The sequence below is a fragment of the Protopterus annectens genome, chromosome 2.part1 (assembly GCF_019279795.1).
Source record: "Protopterus annectens isolate FY-2018-M chromosome 2.part1, PAN1.0, whole genome shotgun sequence".
NCBI lineage: Eukaryota > Metazoa > Chordata > Ceratodontiformes > Protopteridae > Protopterus > Protopterus annectens.
Window position 1 is genome coordinate 498400905 of NC_056729.1, and position 16029 is coordinate 498416933.

General features: G+C 36.5%; 1 protein-coding gene across 1 annotated transcript in view; it reads left to right on the top strand.

Moving 5' to 3' along the window:
• The window catches only part of LOC122794856 (latent-transforming growth factor beta-binding protein 2-like), a gene marked incomplete in the record, with an annotated part of 523235 nt that extends 514944 nt beyond the window's left edge, over nucleotides 1–8291 (top strand). The window contains 1 exon segment of the mRNA XM_044063459.1: nucleotides 3690–8291. Within this exon segment, the coding sequence (XP_043919394.1) occupies nucleotides 3690–3847 (158 nt within the window).
• Nucleotides 8292–16029: the final 7738 nt, after the last annotated feature.

Genomic DNA, 16029 nt, shown 5'->3' on the forward strand with positions numbered 1-16029 from the left:
AGCCGAGAGCTGCCATGTAGAGAGGGTGATGGTGACCCCAGAGAACTAGCAAGTTGGTCCATTCCATACCAACCACCTCATCAGAGAACAAAAAGGGCATGTTTCACTTGTTTACCGGTTAGCTTAATTATCTTGTTTGTAGGTAAGCATCATATATTAGTGACTGAACAAATTAAAGGAGTGTAGCTTCCATACACGTGGCCAGGTGTGAAGTAGATGAGCTTGTGACTAGTCAGTCACAAGTCCTTAATTGCTTTTTCTTGGAAAACATTACCAACACTGTCAGCACCATCTGTGATTCTCTTCATTTCTTTCTTTTTCATTTTTCTTACCTGCACAGTAGTAGAGTCTGTATATGTAAGTAATGGGAGTGCAGGAGTGGCAGAGCCTTCCATATGGCAGGTGTAGGGGGCTTTCCCTATAGAAAATGTGTTTTTTTATGCAGTAATGCTTTTACTGGTTGACTTTATTCAGTTGCTTCAACAAATAGTTACAGAGACCATGTAATGGAAGCAAAAAAAGTGCAGCTTTTTGGGGGATGGGGGGCTCCAATAATGTGACAGTCACTGAATTGTTACTCTGGAATGAAAAATTAAATTAGTAGGTCATCTCACTCCTAGAAGTTAGATTTGACTATGGTTTATTTTTGTGCTGACAGTGACACTGCACTTTTGTTAAAGATACAACTTTAAATAGATGTCTACTGCTTTTGAAGTTTGTAAAGAATGATCAGTAAATTAAAAATATTAAGGTATAGCACTGTCTGTGCAGTAAGGAATAATGTCTAAATTAAGAATAGCTGTGCAGTGTTTAATTTGTTAATCAGTCATTCCTTAACAGATTAACATTTTAATAGGGAGATAAACCTGTAAGAAAAAGATATGCAGTACAGGTTTGAAATGCTACTTTGTGCCTCTTTACTAATTGTTGAGCACCAGCTGTAAACTGATCACTCTCTGTAATAAATGACAAAATTACTATTCTTTACCCCAAATCACATCTCTACCAAAACAGTATTCATTGTCATCTCTAAACTACACCACTGACTAACCCTCAGAGAGTTAATCTGGTTAGCAGTATCAATCACATCACTTAACTGCGTCTCAGCTAATTAGAATAAACAGACTTCTGTATACATTTGTATATGATTTATGTAATGTTTAAATAAGTGTGTGGTATATATAAATGTGTGTGTGTGTGTGTGTGTGTGTGTGTGTATATATGTGTGTGTGTATATATGTGTGTGTATATATATATATATATATATATATATATATTTATTTATTTATTTATTTATTTGCAGTTTGATTATCGGGGAAGTCCACTAGGCCGAATTGGCCCATTTTCAGTGGAGGTCCGGGGAGGAAAGCTCCAAGATGCATTATACAATTTTGATACAACTGATAGTTAATATTAAAGATAATATTATGTAGAATAGTTACTCATAAATGCATTCAATATCATGCATTGTTAACAAATTCATTAAGCTTGAAGATAGGGATCATGCAGTTTCATTTGAGGAAAACATATATGTCAGGTGTGGAAACAGTTTACATACAAACCTTTTAAGAAAATGTAAATACGCTTTACATACACACACCAACAGTAGAATGCTATTTACAAGGTTGGGCTGTGTGAGGGTAGCTGTAGGAGGAGTTGAGAGCTTAGAGAGAAACTATAGAAATTGTTGAGAGCTTAGGCTTATAGGAAGATAACTATGAGAGTTGTAGAGCTTGGGAACCAGAGAGAGAACCCCCTTTGATTAGGTTGGGTGAAGGTAGGTACATTTCCATTTAGTGGACAGGTGTTTGAATAGTTGGGTTTTGAGGTTTTCTGAGTTTGGTATGGTTCTTAGTGTGAGGGTAGGGAATTCCATTTGTTGCCTAGTGAGAAAGATAGAAGCTGAGCAAGCAGGACGTTTAGGTTTATGGATAGTAATTAAGTTCTGATTTTCAGATCTGAGAGCTCTGTTGGATGTATAAGGGGGAAGGATGTTAGAGCGGGACATTTTGTTGGGTGAAATATGAGTCTATATGCAGTAGTGAGTTGGAGATAGTCTAGGTAGTTTGGGAGTTCAAGCCAATTCAGAGATTGTAGGGTTAGGCAGTGATGGGTGGTATTTTTAGATTTAGAGGCAAATTTAGAGATTTTCTTGCAGCAGTTTTGTAGTTTAGAGGTGAAAGAGGACAGGTTGGTTAGAAGAGGTGCTCCATATAATAAGGAAGGAAGAAGATAAGTCGAGGCCAGAGTTTGCTTGGTAGAGTTGGAGAGAAAGCGATTATTCCTATACAGCATACCTAGCTTTTGGTGGGTTTTCTTAATATTTTGTTGAATATGAATATCAAACTTGAGGTGTTCATCTATAGTAATGCCAAGTAGTTTGGCAGAGGGGACCACTTCTGTAGGTGAGTTGGTTTTGACTATAGACTTTGAAGTTGTTTTTATCATAGGAGAGGGTCTTTGTGGGAGGGAATAGTAGAATCTTTGATTTATTTGCATTGAGAGAGGTGGTTTTGGTGCATCCAGTTTTCAGTTGTTGAGAAGGCAGTTTGGGTTTTAGTCAGCAATTCAGAGGTTTGAGGCAGAGCAGACTAAGGTTGAATCATCTGTGTATTGAATGATTTTAGCATCAGGAATAGCAGTGTGAAAGTTATTGATGAAGATGTTAAAAAGCAATGGCCCAAGGATGGATCCCTGTGGTACGCCAGTTGGGGTAGGTAGGAAGGAAGAGATAGAGTTCTTCCATTTGACTGCCTGTCATCTGCCTGATAGCTGGAGAACCAGGATAAAGCATTATGTGAGAGATTAAGGTTTGAGTGATGACAGAGAAGGTGCTTGTGGGAAACAGTTTCAAAGGCTTTAGACAGATCGAGTAACACAGTAGAAACTAAGTGTCCTGAATCTTGGGCTTGATTGACAGTTTCTAGGAAAGAGAGTAGAGAGGTTATTGTACTATGGCCTGGATGGAAGCCATGTTGGGTAGGAGTGAGAAGATTCTTTTGGGTCAGGAAAGGCATAAGTTGGAGGTGGATGCATTTTTCTAGGATTTTGGAGATTGATGAAGGCAAAGCAATGGGGCGAAATTTTGAGATACTGGTATTTTTGCCTCCTTTATGAAGAGAAAAAATATAAGCTGAGCGCCAGAGTTTGGGGACATATGTTTTTTTTTTTTATGATCAGTTAATGATGCTGATTGGGAGAGCAATGCCATCAGCAGCACATTTTAGTAAGGAAGAGGGAATATTGTCGGGAGCGTTAGAGCAAGGTTTAAGTTTGGACATAAGTTTTTTTATAAAGTTAGTGGAGATGGGTTTGAGTACAAACAGACGAAGTGAGTTAGAAGGGGGAGAGTGTAGAGCAGTTAGGTATTGGGAAATGTCTTGGTGAGGGTAGTAATAGTTTCTTTGAAAAATGAGTTAAATTCAGAGCCTAGTTCGAGGTCAGATTTACTTGGGTCAGGACAGGGATTATTCTTGAAGCCTGGAGTGAGTTTATTGAGTTGCAGAATTTTTGGGGGTTTTTATTGTTATTGGACTGAAGTTTGATATAGTAGTATATGTATGTGTGTGTGTGTATATATATATATATATATATATATATATATATATATATATATAGTTTGTGGATTGAATTTTAGTTATAAAACTCTCAAACTAAAATGTTTAAAAAGTTATATATTTTTGTTGCAGTGATAATTCTTGTAATAGTATGCCTTGTCCAGAAAAGAAGGCAGAACTACACTCCAAGAGAAGTGACTTCTCAGTCTCAACTGATTCCTAGAAGCAGAACACCAGACAGGCAATATGGAAGTACTTGGCATGCAGAACCAGTGTATGCTGGCTGGTAGCAGCTTGTCGTTGACTTTTTTCTGAACTCAAGAAGTTGCGGAGTGCAGTGATCACAGACAGCATGCCTTTCTCATCCTCCCAGTCAGGGTGCATCTACCGATTCACTACACTGACCTGAAAGCTAATGCATTTCATTGTATTATAATAATGTCTCGAGTGTTTACAGATGTACGTTTTGTCTTCCTTAAAATTTACTGTGCCTTTTAATTTACAGTTGGATGTGCACAACTGCTGTACTTGAAAATGTGTGAGAACATGGTTCATTGAGGATAAAAACAATTACTATTTAAAAAAACAGGTTAGATTCTTGGTGAAAATGTCCTAGTAGAGAGAAGGCTAGAGAACGTTAACAGGATTAAATGACCACTTTTCTGCAAATGTGTTTTCATTGGAAGAGTTACAGTGATAATTTTATTTGAATTGGCTGAAGTTAACCAGTTAAACCAGTATTCTTAATGTGTTTACTAACTGCTTGTATTTACGGAGGATGTTTACTAAATTCTTGTATTGACTGAAGACTCTCAACATTAGGAATAGTTGCTAGTCCTGTTTATTTTCTAGGTATGTGTATACCAGAAGGTTTAAGGGGTGCAGAATTGTTAGCAAATGTTTAGTTTTATTTGCCATATGTACAGTAAACTCACAGCAGAGTGGAGAAGCTTGACTATATTAATTTTAGTTTCCAGAAATATATTTACAAACTCAGTGTTTGCAAAATATTGGTTGTACCATTTCAGAAAACTTTTAAACAGTTCCTGAAGCAGGAAAGAGTAATATAGTTCGGGCTTAAATCTGTCCCCCAGATTATCTCCAAAGAGCAGCTGTAATGCTACTTAATATTTAATTTAAATGCTTCTTTTAAAATGCCACTGTGTTCCTGCTTCACCAAGTAATGCAGTTTTTCATAGTAACTGCATGTTTTGAAGGTGTGTAAAAGGAGATCAGATCAATCCGAATCTGTTCTCAAATCATCCTTCAAGAGTAATGTTAAACTGAGTTCAGTATTTGATGGGAGCTCTAGTTTGTTTTTAGGAGGGTTTCATAATGTTTTAGTTATCATGGCACTTTATAGAACTTGTTTTGGGATTGTTTGTTACGTCCTTTTGTTTAAGAAATGATGCATTGACCAGTTAGTTGTCCTAGGCAATCACTGCCAGCGTTTATTTTGCCTGTCAAATACCTCATTAAAACTTGATGTACATAGTTTGAGCTACTGTGCCTGACAAGACAGTGGAAGGCACATTATGGTTGTTAGAACAGTTGCAGACTTTTTCTGTATGTTTCAGTACACATTGAGCAGATCCTCATACACTACTTTGTGCAGAACATTAGATGCTATTAAGGTTTTGAGATTTATACACAGGAGTGAATTGGGTATGTTAGGGTCAGAGAAGCGTTATTCTTCCATTTCAGATGGATACAGGCTTTGGTGATCTGTGGTGTTCATTTATAAGACATAATTGTTTTTTTTTTAAACTAAGAATTTCTGTCTGAAATAGGCTATTGCATATGAGCCTCCATTAGAAGTAAAATAATGTATTTGAATGGCCTTTATCTGTAATTGATTAGTGCTAATAGGATAATGATAATGTGATTATATGTCTACTGTTTATAAATTGTGAGGTAGTGTCTCAATTCTGTGATGCATACTGCTCATATAAAATGAAAAGAAAATACATATGACAGAAATTAGTCGGCTAAAGCAGTCTGACCTATGATAGTATCTGATGTGTTACATCATGGCTGCAAATAACATTATCAGGGTACGTCATCACATATGGTTTTGAATGACGACAGTCTGAGTAGTGCATTCCCACTATTAGATTCTGTAAGTTGCACACTTGACTTTACATGTAGATGGCCACAGGCTAGGGATTATTAGCTGTGTGCAGGAAACTGTGGGGAGATCTAATGAATACTAATATTGTACTTCAGGATGTGTTTAGATTCATTGGCAATGCAGTGCGTCTAAATGCATAACAGTGACTTATGCTGCTGTTGTGACAGAGGAATGTTCCTGTCCATTTCCTTGTCCATGTGGATGCAGAAAATTAAACCTTCACTACTGTTGGAAATGCACCTTTAATTAAAAGTCACAGTCCAACTCCTAGACAATCTTGAAGGTAAGTGTGTGACTCTCATATCTATATGCGGTCAGTCAGGAATGAGTCCCATGTCTAGTAATGGAAATACTTCCATTCATTTATTCTCAGTTGTGGTTAGCCATACTGAGAGCAAAAAGTGCAAGTCACCATCTCATGCCCACATAACATATTTGACTCCCTTGCTACAAAAAACGAACCCCCTTGGAGGTCAGCTAGTTGTTTTTAAAAATAACTAGTCAGTGTGATGTGTTAAAATATAACAAATACAGTACTGGATGAGTAGTTCAGTGTTTATATTATTTGGCATTTGAGGGGTGGGTTAATGCAGTTTGAATGTTTTGATTTCAGATGATACATTAAACTAAGACCTCCTCTTTGTGTTCTGTTTTATTCATTTAAACTTTAGGGGACCAAGGTCTACTAAGCAAATACTGCCTGTTTTCATTCACAGGTTAGGATGGCTTAGTCTAGTGAAGCAACCAACTCAAAATTGCAGAGCATTCTAAGGGGACTCTTTGGATAATAAGTCAGGGTCTGCCAAATTTGACAAGATGATTTTCTTTGTATTACTGTGGCATGTAGGCCATACTTGAAGACTGGGCAGATTAACATTAAGGATTCCCTGGTGTTTCTAAAAGGAAGTATGAAAATATACCCATATCTGGTATACATAATATGATCAAAACGTACACGGATTCTGTAACTTGGCATGTCTGGTATACATAATAAGATCAAAACGTACACGGATTCTGTAACTTGGCATGTCTGGTATACATATAATCAAAACGTACACGGATTCTGTAACTTGGTCACTTGAGTTTCATTCACGTCTCCTTCCTTTGCAGGATGAACCTGAAAAGGTGTTGCTGTCTAGGTATTTTTTCCTTGGTTTTGAGAAGTGAAATATGTAAATACACATATTGAGTGGTTGGAATTATTCCATTTTGATTAAATAGCACATGAGACTTCCATGCATGGTTAATACACATACCTTATTCCATATTTATGTTCTGATAAACCTTGTTGCATATTAGTGTTCTGGAAAACCTTGTTGCATATTACTGTTCTGGTAGTTCACCCAGTGTGTAAACTACCCGCAGCTTATCTTGAAGGGTAAATTACAAACTGTTGATCTTCCTCCTTTAGTCATGGGTTTGATTTCTTCTGTTTACATTTTAAAGCTGTGTGACTGAGCAAGTAATATACCCGGACAGTGCTGCTAGGTCATTTTTGAAAAAAGGGATCTCGTGTCCAGTGGACTTGCCTGGTTAATAAATCAGTAAGGAAAAAACTATAGTCAGATCATTTCTTAGTGGAGCTATACTACTATATCATAACCCTCCTCTGTCAGCACCATTTCTAAATAGTCAAGTGTTGTGCTTTGAATGAGCTTCAAGATCACAGCAGATGCATGTGACCCTTTGCTAGCAAGCTGGATGAAAACCAAGCACCTTAAAGATGATAAAAATGTATTTGTACTTTTGACTAGCTACTGTCTTGCTTCTCATTGACATATGATAATCTTGTGCCGTTTCTTAACATAAATGTAGTTTCTGTATAATCGCCAACTTCATATTTCTCTCATCAGCTGTTTTTTTTTTCCTGACACATCATTATATTTGTAACTTAATTCTTTATTAGTTGAGTGTGCTGAATTGTTAGCAATACAATATTGTATTTGGTTAGTGCAGAAAGCAGCAACTGCTGTGTAAAAATAAGGGTACAGAAATGTTAAAAGCATTGCTTCTCTTATATAAAGTGACCTTGTCACAGCACTGAGTAGACAGGCACTAGACACTAGTAAGGCAAGAAGAGATGTGACTTTTAGATGTATAGGCACTTTCATTCCACCTTTAATGTAAAATGAGCAAGAAGTGAACAGCCAAATCCACTGGGCACGTACCCCGTTCTTATGAATGCATTATGTAAGTGTTACATTACACAGCTTTTTGTCTGCATTCGATTTACCGAAGAGATGAGTGATTGCTGAACAAAAGTGCATTCTTTTAACTGCAGTTAAAAAGTATCCCGGCTTAATCTGTTACAATGTTTATAGAGAGAGAGAGAGAGAAAGAGTGTGTGTGTGTGTGTGTGTGTGTGTGTGTGTGTGTGTGTGTGTGTGTGTGTGTGTGTGTGTGTGTGTGTGTGTGTGTGTGAGAGAAAAGCAATACTATAAAGTGTTTCCTATTCTTTTTAACAGAATCAACATATGTACTGAAAATTTAAGTATGTTTTGTGTGCATTTTTGAAATTGTTCTATTATCTGAATATTGTATAGCAGGAAATCAGTTTGATTTTGTACATAAATACTAATTTAAATAAAAATGTGTACATGTAATACAAGAGTATTAAAAGTCTGTTTACTTTGAAAAGGATGTGTGAGCATTTGTGTCCTATCTTTGCTTTTATAGCACCATTAAGTTGTAAAAGAACTAATGAAAAAAGAGATAAATATGGTAAGTCTTCAGAACTGCATAAAAAAACTTCACAGTAAGGTCAGTGTGGTTAAGTAATTTATGTTGGTCTTTCTACTTGCTGATTTCAGGTAATTAGGGTCACCCTTACTGCCATTCAGTCTCGGTGGGGAAAGCTGCAATTCAGACCCCCCTTTCCATTATGCTGTGAGGATGAAGTTTCTTTGTTTTCCCTCCTTGCATTGCTGAGGCATTATGTGGAGAGGAGACTATTTGTAATAAAGCAGCACCATTGCAGTGAGTTAATCAAGCACTGTTTTGCTCCATATGGTTACTGATTGTAATGATCATACTACAGCTAAAAAGAGAAGGCTGTTCCGGCACATGGACTGGCATGCATGAATCTGTTAAGCAGAAAGACCAATATTTTCACCAAGAACATCTCTCTCTGACTTGCAGATGACTGCACAATCAATGATTGTTCAGAAATGGACTCTGGCACACAGAAGTGGGCACCATGGTTGACTTTACCTTGCTGGTGGGAGGATTATGAATTTAATACATTGCAACTTCTTCCATAACAGACGTTGTTACCACTGGTAGGATTGCCACCTTAGAAGAATGTAGTGTAATGGTGAATATATGAAAGGCCAATGTCAAAATATGCATATCTGTGATGACTTTGCATACAACATGCAGAAAAGATAGTTTCTTGTAAGGTCCAACTACTCATCAACTCCCCAACTTGACCCCAGAGTCAGGCCTCAAAAAAGGGCATAGTGGGTGGTTATTTTACTGGAATCTGGGAACAAAGTAAGGGACAAAAGTACCATAGAAAAATGAGCAAAATGCAATTTTAGGCTTAAGACTTCTCCAGGAGGGTACTTTCTGTAGCTGTTATGAAGTGAAGTATTTTGGGGGTTGAATTGTAGCACTGTAATTACAATGTAAGTGCCTTCACAGATATCCAATATGTCCTGTGAGTAAGCAGAACTATCTTACTGCTTTAGCACACAACTGTGACTTCTATTAATTCAACAGCATTTTATTTGTTTATTCATTGCTTTTATTGATTGGGTTGGTCTAACTGGGCAAAAGCCCCTTTTCAGCAGAGACCAAGGTAGAAAAGCTCCAGACCTAGAAACAATAAGTAAAGCAGTAAGCATATGCATTGGTTCATAGATTCATAGATTAGTACTAAGCTAACTGCCCTTGTGAGCCATTTTAAGCTTAGCCAATTATCTCTTGTGAGACTTGAACCCTGTCCCTTGTGTTTGTTAAGCAAACACCTTAACCATTAGGCCACCCTCCCAACCCTTGCAGCATGAATGTCCAGTACAGGAAAATATACAAGTACTAGACAGAATTGTATGAAAGCCTTATGCTGTACAGGACAGGTATACAGTAAGGGAGAAGTATGTCTAAAACAGTAATGTGTATATACAGAAATACAATAAAGGTTATGCACTGTACAGTTTGGTTCTACTAGCATGAAGTAAATTGGCAGGTACATCAGGTTTTATATATTATGCAGTATAGCTCAGGTGTACTCATCAGGTAAGAGAGCATTAATTTCAGTGTAGCAGTAGATTATAGTGCTGAGATAAAGTATGATGTGTTTGGAGACAGACTGATGGAGAAGTAATAGGTAAACAAGATGAATGGAAAATAGGGTTGGGGTGCTGGAGAAGTGAAGAGAAAGGAATGATGGAAGGGTTTTTATGGGGTGAGGAAAAAATCCTAAATAATGGCTTCTCTAATGTTTGTAAGATTAAACTTACTTGAGAGAGAGAAATGAGGTTAGCAGTAGGTTGCTGTGGAAAGCGTTGAAGTTACCCAGCTGTAGAAAATGAACAGATTTAAGAATTTGCTAGGTGTTGCCTGAGCCTGGGTTTAAATTATTTTAGTTTATGTATTTTCTTTAGAGGAAGTGTTAGTTTGAAACACAGGTTCAGCAGTGTCAGTTTTCAGCAGAGTTGTTTGGCATGTAAGCAGCAGATATTTGTCAGTAGAGAGTTGGGCTCTGGATGGTGAATACTGCTGTAGTGTGTTGCTTAGAGAAGGGCATTTCAGTGTTGTGGATAAGGGTTTGATTAGTTGTATGAATTTTAGTTGTGGTAATTCAGCCCAGAGAAGCTATTTCAGTGCTATGCATTATTGACTTTTATAAAGGAGATTTGTAGCAAATTTTTGCTACATTGTTATAACATGTTTCAAGTTTTATTAATAAAGTTTGCAAATTTAAGTATTGCTGAGGCATATGGGAAGGATATAGGATGACATCCCCGATTTTCTGGCTTTATTTGTGAGGTAGGGCTTAGCTATGTAAAGGAGTCCCATTTTTATGATAGCTTTTTGAATTTAAGATTCTCATCTGTGGTGACACACAGGTTGTGTGCTTTACTTTAGCTGTGGTGGTGTAGTCAGCTGATTCAATGCAGATGAGTTTTTTCATGGTATTGATTTGTTTGGGTATAAATAACAATAGCTGGCTTTTCTTTAGATTTAGAAATAGTTTTGCTTTGTCTAACCAGGATTAAATGGAGGATTGATTGGAGTTCAGTAGGATTTGGCAAAGCAGATCAGGGTGGAATCCCCTACATCACAACCACAGTGGAAAGAAAAATCCACAAACAACAAATCTCCAAGCCAGAAAATCCACAAAAATGTTATTGAACAGACAGTCTCTTAGTGTGTCGGCTCACCAGCCTTTACAGAGTATAATAGCAACAAAGCAGTGATTTATATACTAACACCAGTTAAAAACATTCTCAATTACACAATCAATTAATTAACCAACAATTAAATAATTTAGAATGTAGTTGGAAAGTTTTTAAGATCTTTAGGAACCAGCATATCATATTTCAATATAAAAATTGATTCTTTATATAACAGTCTACATTTAATGTCCATATTATCAAATTGTCCACAATAGATTTGATCTAAAACCATAGCTTGAAGTCCCCCCTCATTCATACAATGGTGAGTTTTAAAATGTGCAGCAATAGGTCTTTTCCATTCTAGCTTTCCTGGTATTATATCCCTTGGATGTTCCTGGAGTCTCACTGTGAACATCCTCTTACTTTCCCCTATGTAGAATGTATTACATGAGCATGTCAAAGTGTAAACTATTCCCTCTGAATCCCAGCTAAAATTACCTTTAGTATCATACTTCCATAATCCTACTAAAACTTGGCCCCATGTACTTACAGCTACAACATGTTTGACAAGTTCCAAACCAGAAAAGAGTAAACCAAAAAATCCAGGTAACAGAAACGACTTTGCGGTAAAATGCCAATATTTATTATACTGAAACCACACTAAAAACACTGGAAGCACATGTTGCAACTGTTAAATATTTTTAAATTTTAAAACATAAGCACTTTCGTTTCTGAAATGTATTAATAAGAAACTTTGGCAGATAAGTAAAATCATCCATTTGTCTCTCTAAAAAATGTACTAGTCATCACGTCAATTAAATCATTAGTAACACCACCAGAGCAACCAATACTGGCTTTTAAAACCAGACACACATCTAAAAATATAAATTATTGATAACCCCTGTTCTAAACAGTACAAAATCTAAAAATACAGCATGAAAAGCATGTAATATGAATCATACATGCTTATAAAAGACATAGTTATCTTTTTAAAGCTTTTAGTTAAAAGACTTTTAATAGACAAAGCTTCATTTAAGCACTGCCAAAACTGTGCATTCAACCGCAATTGCCAAGCAAGCTCTGCTTTCTCTAAAAGTAATGGCCAGGCCCCTTCCCTCTCTGAAACTTTCAATGTTTCCAAAATAATGAACTTAAACCCTTGGCCGTGATTGTTAAAAATATGCTTAGCCAGGGTGTTGGTCTCTTTCCTTGATTTAATTTCACTTACATGTTCACCTGTTCTATTCTTCAACTTTCACTCCATTTTGCCCACGTAAAAACGTGGGCATTTGGGAGCAAATTGCACAGTAAACCACTTTTTCTGAACTACAAGAAGGTCTACCATAGATTCTAATAAGTTATATTTCACAAGACATTTTGATTTGATGGGAGATAGGAAATTAACCCCGGGGATCACTTCTGTTGCTCTGCTCGACAGGGGCACAGGAAAATAATTTTCTTGGATGGCGAAAGCCAGGGTACCTTTTTGGCTAGGCTTATATAGGCCCGAGGGCCAATAGCCTAGTACCTACGTATGAACAAGGTTTACTACCTCTGTACTAAAGGGACTATATGTAGTGACAGAAAATGTCTTGTTTCTTTTCATCTCTGTCCCTAAAATAACACACTCTAACGCTGGGTTAAAATTCTTAATACATTTATTACTAATAAAATTATCCACACTCTTGTTCAAACTTTATGTATCATAACCTCTCTTAATGAACATATCCCTCATGCACTGTAGTTCTTAATAAAATTCAGCATCATTACTACATAAATGCCGCAACCTCAAAAGCTAACCATGGAGAAGGGCTAACAAGATATGTGGGGAAGGTGACCGCTACGTCCTTTTAAGTATTGATTACCATCATTCAATTTTCTATAAATGCTCATATGAATGCTATCACCAACAACCCCTCCAACACAATATCTAAAAATGATACCTTCTGGCCCATTTTCAGGCCATTAAAAGTTTTGTGGATTTTCTGGCCTGGAGATTTGTCTGTGGAATTGTGTGTTGCACAAAGACTGTGTATTTGGCAGCAAAGTGGACATTGTTTATAAATATATTAAAGATCAAAAGGCCAATATTTGAGCCTCTGGAAGTATTGATGGAGATTGGTAGAAAATATGAAAAGTTGTGTTGCCATTTCACAGTTAGTTGTCTGTCTGAAAGATAGCTTTGAAACCAAGAGAGTGATGCTTGGGAGAGAACTATGGAAGAAAGTCAATTTTTGCCATTTTAGATGGGATACAGTTTTGAATGCCATGGCTAGATCAAGAAATATAGAAGGGGACTGAGACACCAGCATTTCTGTAGGAAATGATTGTAATGGTGAAATCCATGAGGGCAGTTGCAGTGCTATGCCATTAATGAAAACCATGTATTTTGGAAGGGAGAATTTTGTTTGCAAGATGGTTGTGAAGTTGTGTATGGATCAAAACAAAACTGGAAAGCAGAACCAAGCTGGATAAAAACGGCACGGACTGTTTTATTCAAGGTAAGCGCTTTCAGCTAAGCAAATGCCTAGCTTTCATCAGACAAAAGTCACTCCACACAGCTCTATTTTTATATAAAAAAGTAGTTCACATTCATTAATCGTTAATAAACCAATCACTGTGATGAATCAATTTAAAATGGTTACACCTATAATCATCATATTAAAAAACCTTCCTTTCTTAATCTTTTTAGTCAGTATCAAACAAATGTTTACTCAAAAAGCACCTATTCATACAAAAAAACAAATATAAAATGTATATAATACAACAAAGTTACAAGCTACATTAAAAAAACACTCAATAGCATAAAAAACTGAATGCTTAAGGATAGTAAAATAATTAAATATATTATTATTCAAAGAGAAGCTGTCTCACATTAAAGTTGCTATAAAATGCTATACAAATTGCCAAATAGCATTTACCTAAGAAGAGCTTTAAGTTTAAGCACACACTTTATGGATGCAAAATCATTTAACCCTGGGGGGAGATGAGCACATGTTCTAATTTGCCAGAATAACTCTTGCTCTTCCAGATACAACTGCCAGGGTCCTCCTCTTATATTATTTCTAACCTGGTACAACACACAAAATGCAAAACAATGATCAGGGAAATCTAAAATGTGCCTAGCAAGTGCATTTGTGAGGTCCTTCCTACCTATGGCATACAGGTGTTCATAAATTCTTTTCTTTATTTTTATCTCTGTTTTGCCTATATAGAAGGAAGGACATTTCTCACATAAAGCTACATATATTACTCCCTGTGCATCACAGTTGTAATTACCCTTGATAAAATACTTTTTCCTGTCAATGTACAATTTTTATGCTGCTCTACCTACAATGGCTAACTTCTCGAGTAAAAAAGATTTTTTTCAAGTATCTAATGATTCAGCGGGGACAGCCACGAACAGTGAGCGGTCGGTGATTAACTTTGTTGACAGATTGAATACTTTTGACCATAAATTATTTCGTTGTAAAAAATTGCAACTAGAAGTTGCTTACTTGCAGGAATGTATCACGAAGAAAGTTGTGCCTAAGGGCTTACGCCAGTGGAGTTATCCTGCAGGTTTGCTATGCATTTCTGTTTTCCATCAAGAACTTTTAACCCTCTTTGATAAACAGGGTTTTGAATTTTTGCTGTCTTTAATTAATTTTTATGGAACTGAGATTATTGGTCTCAGAGGAACTTGAAGTTTTGGAGTCTAACTTGGTGCAAGACAATGATTTTTTGAGATATAAATATGACTATCAGAGAATTTTCTCAAGTATTGAAGCTTCTATTTCTAATCTGGTTCTTAACAAAAAACGTAAAATGGACAGAGACTTGTCAGATTATACAAATAATAAAGCTTATCCCCCTCCCCCTTTGGTAGTACAGAATTCACCTATGGGAGGTGAAAAGTCTGAAAATTCTACTACTTCAGATACTAATAATGTTAATCAAGAACAAACACCTGTGCGCAGAAGTGAACGTATTAGGGGCCAAAATAATTCAAATAATGCACATGGTCAAAACCAAAATCAGGAATTTGCTCATATTGATAATGAGCAGGCTTTTCCCAGGGACAGGAACATCCAGGACAACAATACCAGATTGAACAAGAGGGGTCAACCACAGAGAAAGAGAAAAGGAAACCAACGGAGGAGATGACATATCCTTTAGAGATAGGACCTGTGATCCTTACAACCCAACGTAGTGACTTTAAGATATATAATTACACTGTTCTAACTGTTGAGCAACCCATCATTGACTTTTTTTCAAAAGGGTTGTCGTTCATTCCAGATAAAAGGAGTGATCTTGTAGAAACACTTATAGATCTTAAACTGTATGTCCGTAAGCTGAATTTGGCTGTGTCTTTGGGAAATACACCTGCATTTCTTAATTCTTTTAGAGTGTCAAGTGTATTCAATCCACCTCTGCATTCTAGGTTGAATATTTTTGAAAAACTGTGTGACATTGATTTTAGGGCTGGACTTAATAATAACATACAGGATTTGAGAATAAGAAGTAACATATCCAAACATGAATTAGATTTCATCTCACTTCTTAATGAATGTAATGTTAGTCATGAAACCAGATAAGGGTGGGGGTCTGGTTTTCATGGACGAATATGTGTATGAAAACAAAATGCTCATGCACTTACAATCTGATACATATTTGAGATCCAGTCTTAATGAAGTGTATGTAGCCTATAAAAAATCAGGGGAGTGTTGGATGATCTCTTTCTAGAGGGTAGTATTGATTGTAACACCTTTCACTATTTGTCCATGCCAACACCAAAGGTTCCTACCATTTTTGGCACACCCAAAATTCACAAAAATCTAATTGATCCCCCTTTAAGGCCCATAGTGGACGGACGGGGTTCTATTACTTATGCTTGTGCCAAGTATATTGATGGTATCCTTAAACCATACATCCAGGGGGAACCTCAGATCTGTAAAGATTCCTGGGATTTTTTGGAGAATTTTAATAAAATTGAATACCATTCGGATGTGATCTTTCTGGT